This window comes from Sapajus apella, unplaced genomic scaffold (genome assembly GCF_009761245.1).
Source record: "Sapajus apella isolate SASKATOON/1434 unplaced genomic scaffold, GSC_monkey_1.0 scaffold10, whole genome shotgun sequence".
Lineage (NCBI taxonomy): Eukaryota > Metazoa > Chordata > Mammalia > Primates > Cebidae > Sapajus > Sapajus apella.
Window position 1 is genome coordinate 37820725 of NW_022436950.1, and position 23841 is coordinate 37844565.

Consider the following 23841-nt stretch of genomic DNA (forward strand, 5'->3'; position numbering starts at 1 on the left):
GAGAGAGTTTGTAGAGATGGTGGTGTGACTTTGTCAGGGATGGTCTCACTGGGTTGTTTCTTAAATGGGTGGCATGCAGTAGCTTGTCTGGCCTGGGGATATTCCTGCTCAGAGCAACTTGTGGGACTGTTTCTCAGGCCTGGGCTGTGGACACACAGCTGTTAAGCTGGCCTGAGGTCCTGTCTGCCAGGGGCAGCCTGTAGGGCTGTTTCTTGGGCCTGAGATGTGGGTGCACAGCTGCTTTGCTAGCCTGGTGATGTGTCTGCTGGGGGCTGCCCACAGGGCCATTTCACAGGTCTGGGGTGCTGGTGCAAGACTGCTCAGGGGTGTGGCCACTGGAGGTAACCCAGGGAGCTGTTTCTCAGGTCCTGGACATGGGCTCTTGGCTGCTTGCCCAGGCTGGGGACATGCCTGCCAGGGGCAGCCTGCAAGATGGTTTCTCTGGCCCTTATTGGGGGCATAGGGCCATTGGGTAGGCCAGGGGTGCTACAGGGCTGTTTTTCAGGTCCTGAGCATTGATGCGTAGCCACCCTGTTGGCCCAGGGATATACCAGCTGCTCTGAGGCTCAAGAGCCTTTTCAGCTTGGGGGGCATGCAGTGATTTGGCCAACTCAAGGACAGGTTCATCCTGGGTGAGAGTGGCAGTTTCATTTCCTCCAGCTGGAAGTGTGCTGGCTGGGGTTGGTTTCCCTGCTCTGCAGGACCATACTCACAGCCAGCAGTAAACTCAGGTTCTGTGCAACTGGGGTGTAGTGTTCAGCCACCTATGTGAGTTTGGTGGTGTAATGAAGATGGAGCTCCAGTGCTGGAGAGGTGCAGTGGCTACTGTCCCCCAGAGGAGGGGGCACTCCAAGATGGCACTGTGCTGTAGCAGCTTGGTTCACAGAGGTGGATGAGGGGGCAATTGGAAGCATACTTTGTGCTCCTAATACAGGGCAATGCAGCTATGTGAATTCCCAGCAGCCCTAAACACTACACTCAAGGCCTATGAGGACTATGGGGTTCTCCTGTAGAAAGAATTGTTGATATTTGTGGTAGCAGTGGGTGTTGGCCGTGATATTCTGCTAACCTTTTTCCCACAATAGGAAGTCCCACCTGTGTCCAGGCTGATCTGATCCAGACAGAGGAGACAGGGCAGCAGAGGCTGTTTACCTTCACACTGCCCTCCTGGACTGCCAATCACCACAGGTGCATCTCCATTCCCCTGCTGCATATCAGTGCTCTCCATTTGACATTCTAGTCAAATCTTAGTTCTTTATTAGTGCATTGGTCCTTTTGTGTGTGAGTGATAAGTGCCAGGTGACTCTAGTCAGCTATCTTGCTCACTGAAAAACCTATATGAATAGTGAGAGAGAATACTAAGACAGTTATACATGAAAAAAATCCAGGGAAAATGCTACCGGCTGTTAAACATTTAGCAAATTAATTAGGAGGCAGTTGTTTTCATTGATATTTATTAAAGTGTAAAAGTGAGGTTGTCCTAGGCGTGCAAAGAAAATAATTCAAATGCAGTAGACAGTTGTTAGGGAGGTGGTGATCAGTGTAATTAAAGGGCTCAGGTACTGGTTATGATGTGTTAGCAATTTTGATATTTAAATCACTGGAGTAGAAGCCTGTAAGAAAAGGTGAACATGTAAATGTGAGGTTTACAGTAATAAGCAAAAAAGTGGTAAAGAGTATAGCTCTAATTAGGCCTCCTATTTTTTGAGTACTCTGGTCATCATTAAGGTTATGAATGATGGGTCTGGAGCATATAAACAGCATAGCTTTGAAGAATGCATGTGTACAGGTATGGAGAAATGCTAGATGCAGTTGATTAATATCAATAGTGACCTAATTGGCTTGAGGTGGAAAATGTGACGTTTTAGATGTCATTTTGTGTTAGGACACAAATTGCTGTGAATAAAGTGTTCACAGCACCTAAGCATATTGTCAGTTTTTGAATTGTTCTGTTGTTTTCTATGAGTAGGTGAAAAGCAGATTAATAGGAAAATCCTGCTACAGCTACTGTGCTGGAATGGAGTAGATCTGAGGCAGGCGTTGGGCCTTCTATTGCTGATGGTAATCATGGATGAAGGCCAAAGTGGACAGATTTGCCAGTTGCTTCCAGAAGAAGCCCAAGTAATGGAAAGATATAGGGTTGAAGTGGAGCATGAAAATTTGACGAAACTCCCATGTATCTTAGTATAGTAAAAATTGTGCTATTGATAATAGAAATCTGATGTTTCCAATGTGATTATGTCAAATAGCATTCACTCAGGGAGGGCTGCTATACTTGCATTCACTCAGCTGTATCATCATTTGATAAGTAAAAATGATACAATTTCCACCCATTCTCATCCAACAAAGAGTTGCCAGTTGCCAAAGTTTGTTGGCAGTAACTAAAATTTGTATAGCGATGGGAAAAAAAAGGAAGTTTTTTTTCGAGATGGAGTCTGCTAGCTCTGTCACCCAGGCTGGAGTGCAGTGGCACGATCTTGGCTCACTGCAACCTCCGCCTCCCAGGTTCAAGCGATTCTCCTGCCTCAGCCTCCCGAGTAGCTGGGCCTACGGTTGTGTGCCACCATGCCCAGCTAATTTTGTGTGTTTTTAGTAGAGACAGGTTTCACCACGTTAGCCAGGATGGTCTTGATCTCCTGACCTTGTGATCCACCTGCCTCGGTCTCCCAAAGTGCTGGTATTACAGGCGTAAGCCACCATGCCTGGCCTAAGTAAATATTTTAAAAATCAGTATTTGAATCTAAATGTATGTATCATATTGAAAATGCTGATTGATCATGTAACAGAAAGTGCCACTGGTACAAATATTATTGAGAAATAATGTAACTTGAAGCTGAGTGTTAGTTTTAAGGTTTGAATAGTTATTTGGATTATTTCTTGGCCTGAGTAAATGTATATTAGAGCTGGAATGAGACTAGTTTTAAGAGTATATGATGTAGAAGTTTTTACATAGTAAGGATATGAAATATCTTTGTAAGTCTTGGTAATAGTTATGATAATTGGTAAAATTAAGATAAGTGAAATGGTGATAAAGGAAGAGAATAAATTTATTACTTTTTTGTTTGCTTTTATTTATTTATTTTTATTTTTTTGAGACAGAGTCTCACTCTGTCACTCAGGCTGGAGTGCAGTGGTATGATCTTGGCTCACTACAACCTCTGCCTCCCAGGTTCAAGCAACTTTCCTTCCTCAGCCTTCCAAGTAGCTGGGATTACAGGTGTGTACCACTACACTCTGCTAATTTTTGTATTTTTAGTAGAGATGGGGTTTCAACATGTTGGCCAGGTTGCTCTCGAACTCCTGTCCTCAGGTGGTCTGCCTGCCTCAGGCTCCCAAAGTGCTGGGATTACAGATGTGAGTCGCACGCTTATTACTTTTTTGGAGTTGCATCATTTTTTTGGTTCCTAAAACCAATGGATTACTTGTATCCTTTAAAAGTTGATTAAGCTATATTTTTACATTAATATATGAGGGCATTGTTAGCAGTTCTTGCATACTTTCTCAGTAAATAAGGAGTTTTAAGCTTCTATTATTTGATTTATAATCAAAATTTTTATGTATATTAACAGTATGTGTATCCCAAAATGGTGGTTAAATGTTAAGTTGACATAAGAAGCAGAGGATAAAAAAGCTCATTATCACTGGTTATTAGAGAAATGCAAATCAAAACCACATTGATATACCATCTCATGCCACTTAGAGTGGTGATCATTAAAAAATCAGGAGACAGATACTGGAGAAGATATGGAGAAATAGGAATGCTTTTACACTGTTGGTGGGAGTGTAAATTAGTTCAACCATTGTGGAAGACAGTGTGGCAATTCCTCAAGGATCTAGAACTAGAAATACCATTTGACCCAGCAATCCCATTACTGGATATATACCCAAAGGATTATAAAACATTCTGTTGTAAAGATACATGCACACATATGTTTGTTGCAGCACTGTTCACAATAGCGAAGACTTGGAACCAACCCAAATGCCCATCAGTGATAGACTGGATAAAAAAAATGTGGCACATATACACCATGAAATACTATGCAGTCATAAAAAAGGATGAGTTCATGTCCTTTGGAGGGACATGGATGAAGCTAGAAACCATCATTCTCAGCAAACTGACACAGGAACAGGAAACCAAACACCACATGTTCTCACTCATAAGTGGGTATTGAACAATGAGAACACATGGACATGGGGAGGGGAAACATCACACACTGGGGCTGGTATGGGGGTGGGGGGCTAGGGGAGGGATAGTATTAGGAGAAATACCTAGTGTAGATGACAGGGTGATCAATGCAGCAAACCGCCATGGCACGTGTATACCTTTGGAACAAACCTGCACGTTCTGCACATGTACCCAATAAAAAAAAAGAAGCAGAGGATAAGGAAGTTGGGGCTCTGATAATTGCATGTAGTCATTGGAAGCCTGTTACTATGAAGAATGTTGAGCCATTTACACCATTGCAAATGGTAAAGGATATTTTGAAGTGTTCTAAGGTTTGTAATAATATAAAAGAAATGCCTAATGAAATTGTGATGAAAAGAGCTTGAGGTATATTTTTATGGATTTCTTCTATTAAGCTATGGTGCACTCAGGTGATTGATACTCTTGAGGCTAACAGGACTGATGTATTGAGTAAACTTCTAGGAGATTAAGTGGGTGAATACCTGTTGGTGGTCAGCAACCTCCCAGTTCTGGGATTGGGGCTAGACTTGAGTGGTAGAAGGCTCAGAAGAAAGCTTGTAATATGATAAATTATTCTGTACTGTAGGCATTTTTGAATGATTAATATGTGATGGTCTTGTAATGAGCTTTCTCAGCTACAACATCATCACTGGTAGGCCATTAATATATTAGTTAGTAGACCTAAAGATAATAAAATAATCAAGTTAAAGTGAAGTTGTATTACTAAGGTGTCACGAATAGAGTTAATAATGTTCCTGTGGGTGGTCAGGAGGTAGGATTAACTATATGGTCAGTGTAGGACTACTGGGTCATAAAGTAAAGACTAACTAGGAGTATGGAGTCATAAGCTTGAATTGGGGTTACAGCATGTTCAAGAAGAGTGAGTAAAATTACATTTATTAAGATGATAAATGTAATTGAGGCTGTTGCAAAGATAATGTTAACAGAGTTAAATCTTGAACAATGGAAAGTTAGGATTTCCACCCCCTACTCATGCAGTTGAAAATTCATACATAACTTTTGACCCCCTTAAAACTTAACTACTAATAGCCTACTGTTGACTGGAAGCCCACCAATAACATAAACAGTCGGCAAATATTTTATGTTTTACAAAAAGTGCAAAGTTTTTGCACCTGCTTGTGTGGTTTTAGCAATGGCTTCATGAATTTTTATGCTGGATTCATTTATCTTGAAATGATGGGCAACCTCAATCTATGGTACATGTCAAGCAACTCAACTTATTCTTGTAATGTCATAATTTTTTTCTGTTTCTTAGGAGCACTTCTAGCATCACTAGTGGCATTTCATACAGGTCCCATGGTGTTATTAAAGGTTTACACTACTAAGCTTAGTGAAAAATATACAAGGGCTTGTCGCAGTGGCTCACACCTGTAATCCCAGCACTTTAGGAGGGGAGGATTCCCTGAGCTCAGGAGTTTGAGACCAGCTTGGGCAATATGGTGAAACCTTATGTCACAAAAAATACAAAAATTGGTTGGATATGGCATGCTCATGTAGTTACTCAAGGCTGAGATGGGAGAATTAGTTGGGCCTGGCAGGTGGAGCTGAGATCGCACTGAGCTGAGATCGCATCACTGTGCTCCATCCTGGGCAGCAGAACCAGACTGTATCTCAAAAAAGACAAAAAAAAAAAAAAAAAAAGCAAACAAAAAAAAAAAAAAAAATACAAAGAACCACGAGATCACTTTTTACAATGACATGCAATTATTTACTAGAAAGACTTCTCATGCAGAGATGATTAGTGTCACATGGCATTAAAAATGAATACTCACTGCAATAGCAACAATAGGTGACTACGAAATTATTACAGTAGTACAGTATGAACTGAAGTTAATTTATTCAGTTATGATTTAATACAGCATCCTTATGTTTGCTTACATTTCTCTCAATTGCAAATGGTACCATGTATAATCTCTATGTGCATGTTTGTGTCTCCCCTCAAATTCATATGTTAAAATCCTAATCCCCAATGTGATGGTATTTAGAGGTAGTGCCTTTGGAAGATAATTAGGGTTGGATTAGGTCATGAGGGTAGGATGTTATAATGATGGGATTAATGCCCTTATAAAGAGAGAGAGAGACACAAGATCCATCTCTTTCCACCATGTGAGGATGTAAGAAGGCCATTTGCAAACAAGGAAGACTACTCTCATCAGACACTGGACCTGCCAGCACCTTGATCTTGGACTTCCCAGCCTCTAGAACTGTGAGAAATAAATGTCTATTGTTTAAGTCACTCAGCCTATTGAATTCTGTTATAGCAGTCCAAACAGACTAAGCAATATACTTTAAATACTAAGAGTAATAATTTATATATTGAATAATTTCTATAACATGTGTGTATAGCCGAAGTAATGATAATAAGCCCATTGTATACATATCTATGATTCAGGTTAAGGAATACACCACCACTAATATCAGAAATATGTTTTGTGTACCCTTGTGAGATTACATCCCTCTCCCTAACTATCCCCAGGTAACTAGTACTTTGTTTTTTGTTGTAATCATTCCCTTTCCTTTGACGGTATCCCTAGACAATATATTGTTAATTTGTCTCTTTTAGAACATTTTATAAATGGATCACATTGCATATATTCTTCTGTGAATCATGCCATATATTTTCTACTATCACTTGCTTTTTTCATTCATAACTGATTTCTTTCTTTAGGCTGGAAAATATGAAAAAAGAATATAGAAATCTGAATACATGGATAGACAAAGCTAACTATTTAGAAAGCATTCTAATGCCAAAATTGGAACCTAAGGATCCTGAGGTAAATGACATAATACATTCTCCTATATATAGATTTTAATACTTTTTATTAAGAATGAGATTGTGATAATTAAAAGTAATCAAATTTTTTGTCCATGATATATAAAATCCTTTTCATGGATCAGGTACTTACCTGTTTCAATAGTATATCATTCAATGAATATTTATTGATAATTTATAAGATTTTAATTTATAAGGTTTAATAGTTATTGATAATTTATAGGGATATAATTCATATACCATACAAATGACCCATTTAAAGTGTACAACTCAGTGGCCTTTAGTATATTCACTGAGTTCCATATCCAACACCACAGTCAATTTTAGAACATCTTTATCAGCTGCAAAAGCAACCCATACCCTTTAGCCAATACCTCCCAATTTTTCTATCCCCTCCACGAGCCCTAGACAGCAATTAGTCAACTTTCTAACTCTATAGCTTTAGCCTTTTCTAGACATTTCATACAAATGGAATCATACAGTATGTTGTCCTTTGTGATTTGCGTCTTTGGCTTGCCATGCTTTCAGGTTTCACCCCTGTTGTAGAATGTGCCAGTACTTCATTGTTTTCTTTCTCCAAATAACATTCCATTATTTAGACATACCACATTTTGTTTATGCATTCATCAGCTAATAGGCATTTAGGTTGTTTCTACTTAAAAGCTACTATGAATAATGCTGCTATGAACATTTATATGCAAGTTTATGTATAAACAAATGTTTTTAATTCTCTTGTGTATATATAAAGGAGTGAAAGCTGGATTGTGTGATAATTCCCTGTTTAGATTTATGAGGAACTTTTAGACTGTTTTCCACAGCAGCTACATCATCGTACATTCTAACCACCAATGTATGAAGTATCAAAATCCTCACCACCCCTTTTTAATTTTAATAATTATTATTATACCCATCCTACTGGGTTTGAAGTGGTATCTCATTGTGGATTTGATTTGCATTTCTCTAATGGATAATGATGTGAACATCTTTTCATGTGTTTACTGGACATTTGTATATCTTCTTTGGATAAAATTTATTCAAATTCTTTGCCAATTTAAAAATTGAGTTATTTTTCTTTTTATTGTTAAGTTGTAAGAGTTCTTTGTATATTCTGGACATTAAACCCTTATCAGATATATGAGCAAGATTTAACATTTAGAAATACATTCTAACATAAACACATTGAACTGGAAATAAAAGATTCATAGCTCTCTCAGTGGATACATAAAACATTGGCTACAATCACAGTTCTAAAATGTAGTAACATATTGATAGTTTCATGTATTAAATGCCTCAATGATAATTGGGCAGAGTTGTATTGCTGTAGAATAAACTGATTAGTATTTACCAAGACACTATTTATACGTTAGGGATACTTTGAAGGGCTTTTTATTAAAAGGAGTAAGAACTTTGGGTTCTTATTAAAAGATGAGTATTTTACAGCACCTTTACCTTATAATTCTCCTTGGAATTTCGTAAAGAGACACATCACTTTTAACTCATAGGGCATAATGTATTCTAATAAAAAAAGTATTCTGTCTGTTTCCTGGGGATATCCTCTCATACTCCCTGAAGATATAATATTATGTAATTTATCTTATAATATTTATCTCCTACATTCATCATTAAAATAGTCTATCATTTTCGGATAGTCTTTCTTTGAAACATCAACTCCTAGCCAGAGTATATGGCTCCTTAAATTAATGCTCTTTGGGAAATAAAATCCTTTATGAACAAGCAATTGCTTAGAGATTTCATCACCACCAGGCCTGCTTTACAGGAGCTGCTGAAAGAGGCACTAAACATAGAAAGGAACAACCAGTACCAGCCACTCCAAAAACATACCAAATGGTAAAGAGCATTGATGCAATGAAGAAACTGTGTCAACTAATGGGCAAAACAACCAGCTAGCATCAAAATGGCAGGATCAAATTCACACATAACAATATTAACCATAAATATAAATGAGCTAAATGCCCCAATCAAAAGACACAGACTGGCAAATTGGACAAAAAGTCAAAACCCGTTGGTGTCCTGTTTCCAGAAAACCCATCTCACATGCAAGGATACACATAGGCTCAAAATAAAGAGATAGAGGAAGATTTACCACGCAAATGGAGAGCAAAAAAAAAAGCAGGAGTTGCAATCCTAGTGTCTGATAAAATAGACTTTAAACCAACAAAGATCAAAAGAGACAAAGAAAGGCATTACATAATGGTAAAAGGATCAATACAACAAGAAGAGCTAACTATCCTAAATATATACACACCCAACACAGGAGCACCCAGATACATAAAGCAAGTTCTTAATGACCTACAAAGAGGCTTAGACTCCCACACAATAATAGTGGGAGACTTTAAGACTCCACTGTCAATACTAGACAGATCAACAGGACAGAAAATTAACAAGGATATCCAGGACTTGAACTTAGACCTGGAACAAGCAAACCTAAAGACATTTACAGAACTCTCCACCCTAAATCCACAGAATATACATTCTTCTCAGCACCTCATCACACCTACTCTAAAATCAACCATATAGTTGGAAGTAAACCACTCCTCAGCAAATGCAAAAGAATGGAAATCATAACAAACAGTCTCTCAGACCACAGTGCAATCAAATTAGAACTCAGAATTCAGAAACTAACTCAGAACCACACAACTTCATGGAAACTGAACAACTGGCTTCTGAATGTTGACTGGATAAACAATGAAATGAAGGCAGAAATAAAGATGTTCTTTGAAACCAACAAGAACAAAGACACAATGTACCAGAATCTCTGGGACACAGTTAAAGCAATGTCTAGAGAAAAATTAATAGCAATAAATGCCTGCATGAGAAGTAAGGAAAGATCTAAAATCGATACCCTATCATCAAAATTGAAAGAACTAGAGGAGTAAGCTCAAAAAAACCCTCAAAAGCTAGTAGAAGACAAGAAATAACTAAGATCAGAGCAGAACTGAAGGAGATAGAGATACAAAAACCCCTTCAAAAAACCAATAAGTCCAGGAGCTGGTTTTTTGAAAAGATCAACAAAATAGACCACTAGCTTGATTAATAAAAAAGAAAAGAGAGAATAATCAAATAGATACAATAAAAAACAATAAAGGGATATCACCACTGATCCCACAGAAATACAAACCACCATCAGAGATTACTACAAACAACTCTATGCACATAAACCAGTTAATCAGGAAGAAATGAATAAATTCCTGGACACTTGCACCCTCCCAAGCCTAAACCAGGAAGAAGTCAAAACCCTGAATAGACCAATAACAAGGGCTGAAGTTGAGGCAGCAATTAATAGCCTACCAACCAAAAAAGCCCAGGTCCAGATGGGTTCACAGCCGAATTCTACCAGACATACAAAGAGGAGCTGCTACCACTCCTTCTGAAACTATTCCAAACAATCCAAAAAGAGGGAATATTTACCAAATCATTTTATGAGACCAACATCATCATGATACCAAAACCTGGCAGAGACTCAACAAAAAAACAAAATTTCAGGCCAATATCTATAATAAATATAGATACAAAAATCTTCAATAAAATACTGGCAAACTGATTGGAACAGCACATCAAAAAGCTTATCCATCACAATCAAGAAGGCTTCATCCCAGGGATGCAAGGCTGGTTCAACATACACAAGTCTATACACGTAATTCTGTGTAAACAAAAACAAAGACAAAAACCACATGATTATCTCAATAGATGCAGAGAAGGCTTTGACAAAATTCAACAGCACTTTATGCTAAAAACTCTTAATAAACTAGATATTGATGGAACTTATCTCAAAATAATAAAAGCTATTTACAACAAATCCACAGCCAACATCATACTGAATGGGCAAAATCTGGAAGTATTCCCTTGAAACCTGGCACTAGACAAGGATGCCCCATCTCACCACTCCCATTCAATATCATATTGGAAGTTCTAGCCAGAGAAATCAGGCAAGAAAAAGAAATAAAGGGTATTCAATTAGGAAAGGAGGAAGTCAAATTGTCTTTATTGGCAGACGACATGATTGTATATTTAGAAGACCCCATCATCTCAGCCCAAAATCTTCTGAAACTGATAAGCAACTTCAACAAAGTCTCAGGATACAAAATCAATGTGCAAAAATCACAAGCATTCTTATATACCAATAACAGACTTAAAGAGAGCCAAATCAAGAATGAACTGCCATTCACAATTGCTACAAAGAGAATAAAATACCTAGGAATACAACTAACAAAGGATGTAAAGGACCTCTTCAAGGAGAACTACAAACCACTGCTCAATGAAATAAGAGAGGACACAAACACATGGAGAAACATTCCATACTCGTGGTTAGGAAGAATCAATATCATGAAAATGTCCATACTGCCCAAAGTAATTTATACATTCAATGCTATCCCCATCAAGCTACCAATGGCCTTCTTCACAGAACTGGAAAAAACCACCTTAAACTTCATATAGAACCAAAAGAGCCCACATAGCCAAGTCAATTCTAAGCAAAAAGAACAAAGCTGGAGGCATCATGCTACCTGACTTCAAACTATACTACAAGGCTACAGTAATCAAAACAGCATGGTACTGGTACCAAAACAGATATATAGACCAATGGAACAGAACAGAGGCCTTGGAGGCAACACTATACATCTACAACTATTTGATCTTTGACAAACCTGACAAAAGCAAGTAATGGGGAAAGGATTCCCTGTTTAATAAATGGTTTTGGGAAAAAATGGCTAGTCTTGTGCAGAAAGCAGAAACTGGAGCCCTACCTGATGGGTTAATTTTAACCTGGAGTTAATTTTAATCCATCCACCAGATAGATTAAAATTAACTCCACATGGATTAAAGACTTAAACATAAGACCTAACACCATAAAAACCCTAAAAGAAAACCTAGGCAAAACCATTGAGGACATAGGCATAGGCAAGGACTTCATGACCAAAACACCAAAAGCATTGGAAACAAAAGCCAAAATAGACAAATCTGATCTAATTAAACTCCAGAGCTTCTGCACAGCAAAAGAAACAGTCATTAGAGTGCATCGGCAACCAACAGAATGGGAAAAAGTTTTTGCAATCTACCCATTTGACAAAGGACTTATATCCAGAATCTACAAAGAACTAAACCAGATTTACAAGAAAAAAACAAACACACCCATTCAGAAGTGAGTGAAGGATATGAACAGACACTTTTCAAAAGAAGATGTATATGAGGCCAACAAACGTGAAAAAATGCTCATCATCACTGGTCATTAGAGAAATGCAAATCAAAACCACATTGAGATACTATCTCACGCCAGTTAAATGGCAATCATTAAAAAATCTGGAGACAACAGATGCTGGACAGGTTGTGGAGAAATAGGAACACTTTTACACTGTTGGTGGGAGTGTAAATTAGTTCAACCATTGTGGAAGACAGTGTGGGGATTCCTCAAGGACCTAGAAATAGAAATTCCATTTGACCCAGCAATCCCATTACTGGGTATATATCTGAAGGATTATAAATCATTCTGTTATAAAGACACATGCACACATATGTTCATTGCAGCACTGTTTACAATAGCAAGTACTTGGAATCAACCCAAATGCCCATCGATGATAAACTGGACAGGGAAAATGTGGCACATTTATACTGTGGAATACTATGCAGCCATAAAAAACGATGAGTTTGGGTCCTTTGTAGGGACTTGGATGAATCTGGAAACCATCATTCTCAGCAAGCTGACACAAGAACAGAAAATCAAACACCACATATTCTCATTCATAGGCAGGTGTTGAACAATGAGAACACATGGATGCAGGGAGGGGAGCATCACACACTGAGGTCTGTTGGGGGGCTAGGGGAGGGACAGCAGCGGGTAGGGATTTGGGGAGGGATAACATGGGGAGAATTGCCAGATATAGGTGAAGGGGATGGAGGCAGCAAACCACATTGCCATGTATGTACCTATGCAACAATCCTGCATGTTCTTCACATGTACCCCAGAACCTAAAGTGCAATAAAAAATATAATAATAATAATAATGCTCTTTCGATTGCTTTTCTCACAAAACCATCTCCCTCTTATCTTCTTTAAATTTGGGTTGGGTGGGAAGTTATATTGTATTAAATGTAGTTATGAAGGCAGAGGAAAATGTTTTAGTTTTTTACATATTTTTCCCAATATATTTTCTTTTTTCTTTTTTTGCTTCTAGGAAACTAATATGGATGAGGCATCTGAAAGCACAGAAAGTAATCCATCTGAAGAGGAACTTGAAAATGTTATAGCAGTAGGTAAGAAACTAATTTGATTTTTTTGTTTACTATTAAGATAATTGAAATCAAAGTGATTATGTAGCAAAAAGACAATTAGTAATTTGCTTTAAAGAGATTTCTTTTTTGTTAGGAAATAAATATGCATTTCGCTATAGTTTTGGCATATGGTGGGTGTGATACTTTCAAAGAAAAGTCTTAGGCCCTATTAAGAGTTTTTAAAAGTTTTAATTCTGCTTTATTTTATTTTTAAATTTTATTTTATTATCATTATTATTATTATTTTTCAGACCGGGTCTAGTTCTGTTGCCCAGGCTGGAGTGCAGTCTCACAACCACAGCTCACTGCAGCCTTGACCTCCTGAGCTCAGTCTTCTCACCTCAGCCTCCCAAGTAGCTGGGACTACAGCCACACGCCACCATGCCTGGCTAATTTTTGTATTTTTTTTCATAAAGACAGGATTTTGCCATTTGCCCAGGCTGGTCTCAAACTCCTGAGCTCAAGCAATTCTCCTGCTTTGGCTTCCCAAAGTGCTGGGATTACAGGCATGAGCCACCACGCTTCACCAGTGCTCCTTTACTTTTTTAAGGAAGAGAAAAATGTTAAATATTAACTATGACCTGTGAAAAAGCATTTTTATTAGGCATTGTGAACTAGAGCTATTGGTCTCTTTTATGTAGAGGAGTGTGTTTATGGAGTGTGTGTATGCGCATGTGTAAAAGAAAGTGTGGTAGAGGAAGAAGGAAATTAGATTAGCATTACATTTTTTTTTTTGAGACGGAGTTTCACTCATGTTACCCAGGCTGGAGTGCAATGGCGCGCTCTCGGCTCACCGCAACCTCCGCCTCCTGGGTTCAGGCAATTCTCCTGCCTCAGCCTCCTGAGTAGCTGGGATTACAGGCACGCACCACCATGCCCAGCTAATTTTTTGTATTTTTAGTAGAGACGGGGTTTCACCATGTTGACCAGGATGGTCTCGATCTCTTGACCTTGTGATCCACCCGCCTTGGCCTCCCAAAGTGCTGGGATTACAGGCTTGAGCCACCGCGCCTGGCCTAGCATTACATTTGAGAATTTATCACAAAGTATCAGTAAGAGATTTAATAAATGAACTGTTCATGCAGTCTTTTAAAAATCTCTTAAATTCACTAAGAAAGCAAGTTAGAGTATAGTACTACACTTTGAAATACACAATAATACAATGTAAAGTCTTGGATTATGCAGGTATGGAATAATGATTTATTGTTGTAAGACTTTTGCCACGGGTTAATCATCTCTTTCCTCTCTACTTCTAGCTACATCAGGCTTTTGAAAGATTGATTTCCTAACTTCTGGAATCTACCAGCCTATACTACCTCTTTAGCTAACTCTTTACCTGAAACATTCAAGTTTTAGGTATAGGATAATCACAGTTCCTCTCTTCAATATCACTGGAAGAATAGAGGGTAACCTTCCTCAATCACCGGTGGTTGCCGTTGTTTTTTCTGTTACTTTTTTTCCACTTGCTCAAAAGTTGGTTGCATATATATTTACAATTGTTATATCCTCTTGGATATATTGATCCTTTATCATAATATAATGACCTTTTTGCACCTTTTTACAGTTTTTGACTTGAAGTCTTTTTTTTTTTATATGAATATGGCCACTCCTGCTCTCTTTTGGTTTCCATATGCATGGGATCTCTTTTTCCATTCCTTCACTTTCAGCCTATGTGTGTGTGTTTTTTTTTTTTTATTCCTGGCATTCCTTTGTCCTCTTTCTTTTTCCTTGCTCAATCTTACCAGAAATTTTTCAACTTTATTCGTTTCTTTTTTTTTTGAATGAAAGAAAGAAAGAGAAAGAGAAAGGGGAGAGAGAGAACAGGAGTCTTGCTCTATTGCCCAGGCTGGAATGCAATCTAAAAATAGGTATTAAAAACCTCTTTTATGCCGATAATTGTGCTTAACAGTGGAGACAGGAAGGAATAAGGGAAGAAAATAACAAACAAGCAGCCAACCAATATTTCATTTAAGTCTGTGAAATGCTATGCAAATGCTGAAGAGTGATTTACTTCCTATTATATGGTCACTTTCAAAATAGGTGTAATATGATACTGAGAAAAATGTATGTTCTGTGGACCTGGGGTGAAGAATTCTAGAAATATTCACCAAGTTTACTTGTTCCAGGTCTGAGTTCAAATCATAGATGTCCCTGTTAATTTTCTATCTCGTTGATCCATCAAATATTAACAATGTGGTGTCAAAGTCTCCCGCTATTATTGTGCGGGAGTCCAAGTCTCTTTATAAGTCATTAAGAACTTGTCTTATGTATCTGGGTGTTCCTATATTGGGTGCATATATATTTATGATCATTGACTCCTGTTGTTGTATTGATCCTTTTACCATTATGTAATATCCTTCTTTGTTTCTTTTAGTCTTTGTTACTATTAAAGTCTATTTTGTCAGAGACGAAAGTTACAACTCCTGTTTTCTTTTTCATTTTTTTTTCTCTCCATTTGAATTGATATGTCTTCCACCAACCCTTTGTTTTGAGTCTTTGTGTGTCCTTGCTTATGAGATGGATCTGGATACAGCGAACTGATGGGTTTTGACTTTTTATTCAATTTGCCTGTCTGTGTCTTTGATTGGGGCATTTAATCCATTTAAATTTAGGATTAATATTGATATTTGTGAGTTTAATATTGTCGTTTAATGCTAGCTGGCTATTTTGCCCATTAGTTGATATAGATTCTTCATTATGGAGATACTGTTTACCTTTTGGTACATTTTTGGGATGACTGATACTGGTTGTTCCTTTCTGTGTATAGTGCTTCTTTCAGAAGCTCTTGTAAAGCAGACCTGGTGGTGATGAAATCTCTGAGTGCTTGCTTGTTTGTGAAAAATTTTATTTTGCCTTCATTTATGAAGCTTAATTTGGCTGGATATGAGATTCTGGGTTGAAAATTCTTTTCTTTGAGGATATTGAATATTGACCCCCACTCTCTTCTAGTTTGTAGGGTTTCAGCTGAGAGATCTGCTGTGAGTCTGATAGACTTCCCTTTATGGCTAACCTGACCTTTCTTTCTAGCTGCCCTCAGAATTTTCTCCTTTATATCAACCCTTGTGAATCTAATGATTATGTGTCTTGGGGTTGCTCTACTTGAGGAATATCTTTGCGGTGTCCTCTGTATTACCTGAAGATGAGTATTTTCCTGCCTTACTAGGTTAGGAAAGTTTTCCTGAGTAATATCCTGAAGAATATTTTCCAGCTTGGATTCATTCTCTTCATGACATTCAGGCACACCTATCAAATATAAATTAGGTCTTTTCACATAGTCCCATATTTCTTGGAGACTTTGCTCATTCCTTTTTACTCTTTCTTCTCTAATCTTGTCTTCTCGTTTCATTTCATTAAGTTGGTCTTCGACCTCTGATATCCTTACTTCTGCTTGATCAATTCGACTGTTAAAACCTGTGTATACTTTGCGGAGTTCTCGTATTGTATTCTTCAGTTCCATTAATTCACTTATATTCCTCTCTAGATTGCCTATTCTTGTTAGGATTTCATCAAACCTTTTTTCAAGGTTCTTAGTTTCTTTACCTTGGGCTAGAACATGTTCTTTTAACTCACAGAAGTTTCTTATTATCCACCTTCTGAAGCCTAAATCTATTAATGGAATGCACTCATTCTCCATCAGGCCTTGTTCCCTTGTTGATGAGGAACTGTGATCCCCTGTAGAGGGAGAGGCATTCTGATGTTGGGTATTCTCAGCCTTTTTACGCTGGTTTCTTCTCATCATTATAAATTTATCCACCTGTTGTCTTTGTAATTACTGACTTTCAAATTAGGTCTCTGAGTGGACGTCCAACTTGTTGATTCCCAGCGTCGGAATCTGAGCAACCCACTGCGCTGGCCAAAACAGCGGCATTAAGATTTGTGGTGCTTTTCTGCCTGGGAATCTCTGGTCTGGCTTCCTTCTTGAGTCTTTTTTTCAATCAGCTGAATAGGCGATTCTGCCTTCCTGGTGCTCCAAACGTTGACCAAAAGGGGACCCAGTCACGTTTACTCTGCACCAAGAACCGCTGTGCCGGGGTGCTGGCAAAACCGTGGCGCCAGCCACAAGAGTCGCGCTGGTGACCCATGGAGCTCCTCCGCTGGGAATCTCCTGGTCTGTGAGCAACAAAAACTTGTCTGAAAGTGTGGCATCCTCTCGTTCTCTGTGCTTTCACTGGGAGCTACAATCCTGAGCTGCTAGTAATCAGCCATCTTGGATCTCTCTCCCTATATGTGTTCTTAAACCTAAAGTGAGTCCCCTCTACATAAAATACATTGGATCTTGTTTTTATATCTATTCTGCTACTCTACGTCTTTCAACTGGAGAGTTTACTCCATTTACACTTAAAGAATTATTGAACTATTAAGACTTACTATTGCTATTTTTTACATTGTTTCTGTCTTGTAATACTTTTGCCCATCTTTTTCTGTCATGCTATCTTTCCTTGTCTTTCATTGATTTTTTTTTGTATTGATAAGCTTTGGTTCCTTTCTCTTTATCTCTTGTGTGTCTTCTTTAATTCTCAATAAATATAGATGCAAAACTACTCAATAAAATGCTGTCAGACTGAATTCAGCAGCATATTAAAAGGATCATACACCATGACCAAGTTGAATTTAACTCCAGGATGCAAGAATATTTCATCATACAGAAATCAATTAATATGATACACTACATCAACAGTATGTAGGATAAAAACCACATGATTATCTCAACAGATGTGAAAAAAGTATTTGACAAACTTCAGCAGCCTTGAGGATAAACACCTTCAAAAAACTAGAAATACTAATAAACTAACTCAATATATTAATAATAAAGGCTATAAATGAAAAGCCTGTAGCAAATACGATACTCAACAGTGAAAAACTGAATACTTTTCCTCTAAGATCAAAAACAAGTCAAGGATGTTCAGTCTGCCACTTGTATTGAACATAGTACTGGAAGTCCTACTCAGAGCAGTTAGGCAAGAAAAAAAAGAATAACAGGTATCCAAATCAGAAAGGAAGAAGTAAAATCATATTTGTTTGCAGATGGCATGATCTTACATATAGAAAATTCCACAGACTCCTTATAAAAAGACCTGTTAGAACCAGTAAATGAATTTAGTAAAGTTGCGGGATATAAAACTAACACAGAAAAACACAGAAAAATCAGTTGTGTTTCTATACACTAACAATTTATACTACCCAAAGCAATTTACAGATTCAGTGCAATTGCTGTCAAAATTCTAATGGTATTTTTCACAGAAGTAGAAAAAGCAGTCCTAAAATTTATATAAAACCACAAAGAACTCTGGATAATCAAAACAATCTTGAGAAAAGAACAAAGCTGGAGGTATTACACTTTCTGATTTCAAAATATATTACAAAGCTATAGTAATAAAATAGCATGGACTGGCATGAAGATAGACATATAGACCAATAAAATAGAAGAGAGAGCCCAGAAATAAACTCATGTAAATGTGATCAACTGATCTTTGAGAAGTGTGCCAGGAATACTCAATGAGGAAAGAATAGTCTTTTCAGCAAATGGTGTTGGGAAAACTGGATATTCACATGCAAAAGAATTGAAATTAGACTCTTGCTTAACACCATAAAGAAAAATCAACTCTCAATGGATTAAATACTTAAATGTAAGACTGAAAACTGTAAAACTCCTAGAAGAAAACATAGGGGAAAATCTCATTGACACTGGTGTGGGCAATAATTTATTGGATAAGACACCAAAGGCACAGGCAACAAAAGCAAAAACAGACTATGGGGCAATACCAAATTAAAAAGCTTCTACACAGTAAAGGAAACAACAGGGTGAAGAGAAAATCTACAGAATGGGGCAAAATATTTGCAAACCATATAGCTGATAAGAGGCTAATATCCAAAACATATAAGGAACTACTTCAACTCAATAGCAACAAAACAAACAAAAAACCCCACAAAAACCAAACAAAAACCCCACAAAAAATGGGCTGAGCACTTGAATACATATTTATCCAAAGAAGACATTACAAATGTCCAACAGGTATATGAAAAGGTGCTCATCATCATTAATCATCAGGGAAACGCAAATCAAAATCATAAGATATCACACCTGTGAGGATGGTTATTACTGAAAAGTCAAGAAATCAATGATTGTTGGCAAGGATGTGAGGAAATTCAAACCCTAGTACACTGTTGGTGGGAATGTAAAAAGATGGATTTGCTTTTGAAAACAGAGTGGAGGTTACTCAAAAAATGACAAATAGATAAATCCTATGATCGTGCTATTTCACTTCTGGAATTCTATCCAAAAGAATTGAAATCAGCATCTCAAAGCAATATTTGCACTCCTATGTTCATTGCCATGTTACTTACTATCGTCAAGATGTAGAAACAACCTAAACATCATAGATGAATGGATAAAGAAAATGTGTTATACACATGTAATTCAGAGACATTGCAGGTTCAGTTCTAGACCACCACAATAAAGCAAATATTTGCAGTAAAGCAAGCCATATGATTTTCTGGGTTTCCTAGGGCATATAAAAGTTATATTTACACTATATTGTTGTCTATTAAGTGTGCAATAACATCATGTAAAAAAAATCAATGTACAGGACTTAATGAAAAAATACTTCATTGCTGGTTGGCACAGTGCCTCATGCATGTAATCCCAGCACTCTGGGAGGTCAAGGCAGGAGGATTGCTTGAGCCCAACAGTTCAAGGCTGCATTGCATCAGGTAGGATTGTGCCACTGTACTTCATCCTGGGTGGCAGAGCAAGACCCTATCTCAAAAAATATAGAGAATGGCTGGGTGCAGTGTCTCAAGCTTGTAATCCTAACACATTGGGATGCTGAGGCGGGCAGATCACCTGAGGTCAGGAGCTCAAGACCAGCCTGGCCAACATGGTGAAACCCTATCTCTACTAAAATACAAAAATTAGCCGGGCATGGTGGCTCACACCTGTGCTCTCAGCTACTCAGGAAGCTGAGACATGAGAATCACTTGATCCCAGGAGGTGGAGTTGCAGTCAGCTGAGATCACACCACTGCCCTCTAGCCCACTGCACTCCAGCCTAGGCAACAGAGTGAGATGAGATTTGATCTCAAAAAAAAAAAAAAAAACAAAATATATATATATATGTGTGTGTGTGTATATATATATAAATGATCATCTGAGCCTTCAGCGAGTTGTGGTCTTTTTGCTGCTGGAGGGTCTTGATCTTAATGGCTGGCAACTGATCAGTATGGTAGCTCCTGAAGGTTGGAGTGGCTGTGGCAATTTCTTAAAATAAGACAACAATGAAGTTTGCTGCATCAGTTGGCTCTTCCTTTGGTCAAAGATTTCTCTGTAGTATGTGATGCTGTTTGATAGCATTTTACCCACAGTAGAACTTCTTTCAATATTGGAATCAATCCTCTTAAACCTGCTACTGCTTTGTCAGCCAAGTTTATTTAGTATTCTAAATTCTTTGTTGTCATTTTAGCAGTGTTCACAGCATCTTCGGCAGTAGATTCCATCTCAGGAAACCACTTTCTTGCTCATCCATAAGAAGCAACTTCTCATCCATTCAAGTTTTATAATGAGATTGCAGCAATCTAGTCACATCTTCAGGCTTCACTTCTAATTCGAGTTCTCCTGCTATTTTCATCACATTTGCAATTACTTTCTCTACTGAAGTTTTATTGAACATCTTAAAGATATCCATAAGGGTTGTAATCAACTTCCTACAAATTCCTGTTATGTTGATATTTTGAGCTCCTCTCCTGAAGCACAAATATTCTTTTTTTTTTTTGAGACGGAGTCTCACACTGTCACCTGGGCTGGTATGCAGTGGCACCATCTTGACTCACTGCAACCTCTGCCTCCCATCTTCAAGCAATTCTTCTGCATTAGCCTCCCAAGTAGCTAGGATTATAGGCACCTTACACCACGCCTGGCTACTTTTTTTTTTTTTTTTTTTTAGTAGAGCTGGGTTTTCACTATGTTGACCAGGCTAGTCTCGAACTCCTGACCCTGTGATCTGCCCGCCTCGGCCTCCCAAAGTGCTGGGATTACAGGCGTGAGCCACCGCACCTGGCCCACAAATGTTCTTAATGGCATCTAGAATGGTGAATTCTTTGCAGAAGGTTTTCAATTTACTTTGCCAAGATCCCTCAGAAGAGTTATCTAAGGTAGCTAAAACCTTAAAATGTATTTCTGAAATTAAAGGACTTGAAAGTTGAAATTATTTCTTGATCTGTGAGCTGCAGAATGGATCTGTATTAGCAGTTAGGAAAGCAACATTAATGTCCTCATACATTTCCATCAGAGCTCTTGGATGACCAGGTACATTGTCACTGAGCAATAATAATTTGAAAGATATCCTTTTTTTCTGGATAGTAAGTCTCAGCAGTGAGCTTAAAATATTCAGTAAATCATGCTGCAAACAGATGTGCTGTCATCCATGCCTTGTTATTCCATTTATAGAGCACAGGCAGAGTAGACTTGACAGGAATATTAAGGGCCCTAGGATTTTCAGAATGGTAAATGAGCATTGGCTTCAACTTAAAGTCATCAGCTGCATTTGCCCCTAACAGGAGGGTTGGCCTGTCCTTTGAAGCGTTGAAACCAGGCATTGCCTTCTCCATTTAGCTATGAAAGTCCTAGATGACATCATCTTCCAGTATAAGGCTGTTTCATCTACTATAAAAATCTATTTAGTGTAGCCACTTTCATCAGTTATCTTAGCTAGATCTTCTAGGTAACTTGCTGCAGCTTCTACATCAGCACTGCTGCTTTGCTTTGCACTTTTGTATTATGGAGATACTGTCTTTCTTTAAACCTCATGAACCAACCTTTACTTGCTTCAAGATTTTCTTCTGCAGCCACCTCACCTCTCTCAGCTTTCATTTAACTGAAGATAGCTAGGGGCTTTCTCTGGATTAGGCTTTGGCTTGAGGGACTGTTCGTGGCTAGTTTAATCTTCTATCCAGACCACTAAAATTTTCTCCATATCTGCAATAAGCGGTTTTTTTTCTTATCATTTGTGTGTTCACTGGAGTAGCACTTTAAGTTTTCTTCAATAATTTTTTCTTTACATTCACAACTGGGCTGTTTGGTGCAGGAGGCCTAGCTTTTGGCCTATCTCAGCTTTCAACATGCCTTCCTCAGTAAGCTTGATCATTTCTAGCTTTTAATTTAAAGTGAGGGATGTGCAAATCTTTCACTTGAATATCTGGATGCATGTTGGGGTTACTAATGGCCTTATTTCAATATTGTTGTGTCTCAGGGAATAGAGAGGCAAAAGAGAGCAAGAGAGATGAGGGAACAGCTGCTCAGTGGCATAGTTAGAACACACACAACATTTATAAATTAAGTTTGCCATCTTACAAAGGTCTAATATCCAGCATCTATAAGGAACTTAAACAAATGTACAAACAAAAACATTAAAAAGTTTTAACTTTTCAAAAGAAGACACACATATGGCCAACAGGCATATGAAAAAATGCTCAACATCACTGATCATTGAGAAATACAGATCAAAACCACAATGAGATACCATCCCACACCATTCAGATTAAAATGTCAATGGCTATTATTAAAATGTCAAAAAATAACAAATGGTGGCAAGGTTACAGAGAAAAAGGAATGCTTATACACTGTTGGTGGGAGTGTAAATTAGCCTAGCCACTGTGGAAGACAGTGTGGTGATTCGTCAAAGACTTAAAGACAGAAATGCCATTTGACCGAACAATCCCATTACTGGGTATACACCCAAAGGAATAGAAATCATTCTTTTATAAGGACACATGAACAAGTATGTTCATTGCAGTACCATTCACAATAAGAAAGACATGGAATCAACCTAAATGCCCATCAGTGGTACACTGGATAAAGAAAATGTAGTACATATATGCCATGGAATACTAAGCAGCAATGAAAGGAATGAGATCACATCCTTTGCAGGAGCATAGATGGAGTTGGATACCATTATCCTTAGCAAACTAATGCAGGAACAGAAAACTAAATGGTACATGTTCTCACTTATAAGTGGGAGCTAAATGATGAGAGCACATGGACACATAGAGGGGAACAAAATACACTGGGGCCTATCAGGGAGTGAAGGGTGGGAGGAGGCAGAGGATCAGGAAAAATAACTAATGGGTACTAGGCTTAATACCTGGTGATGAAATGATCTGTACAACGAACCCCCATGACACAAGTTTATCTGTTTAACAAACCTGCACATGTACAATTGTGTTTAAAAGTTACATTTTTTAAAAAAGTTTGCTATCTTAAATGGGCGTGGCTTGTGGTGCTCCTCAACAATTACAATAGTAACATCAAAGATGACTCGTCATAGAGCACCATAAAAGATACTATAATAAGGCCGGGCGCGGTGGCTCAAGCCTGTAATCCCAGCACTTTGGGAGGCCGAGGTGGGTGGATCACGAGGTCAAGAGATCGAGACCATCCTGGTCAACATGGTGAAACCCCGTCTCTACTAAAAATACAAAACATTAGCTGGGCATGGTGGCACGTGTCTGTAATCCCAGCTACTGAGGAGGCTGAGGGAGGAGAATTGCCTGAACCCAGGAGGCGGAGGTTGCGGTGAGCCGAGA

At 38.1% G+C, this 23841-nt stretch overlaps 1 protein-coding gene across 1 annotated transcript in view; it reads left to right on the forward strand.

The window, feature by feature from the left end:
• LOC116551942 (C2 calcium-dependent domain-containing protein 6-like) overlaps positions 1-23841 on the forward strand; it is a 94875-nt gene that overhangs the window by 68081 nt on the left and 2953 nt on the right. The window contains exons 10-11 of the mRNA XM_032278657.1: positions 6876-6981; positions 13168-13246. Of these exons, the coding sequence (XP_032134548.1) occupies positions 6876-6981; positions 13168-13246 (185 nt within the window). The remainder of the gene's footprint in view (positions 1-6875; positions 6982-13167; positions 13247-23841) is intronic.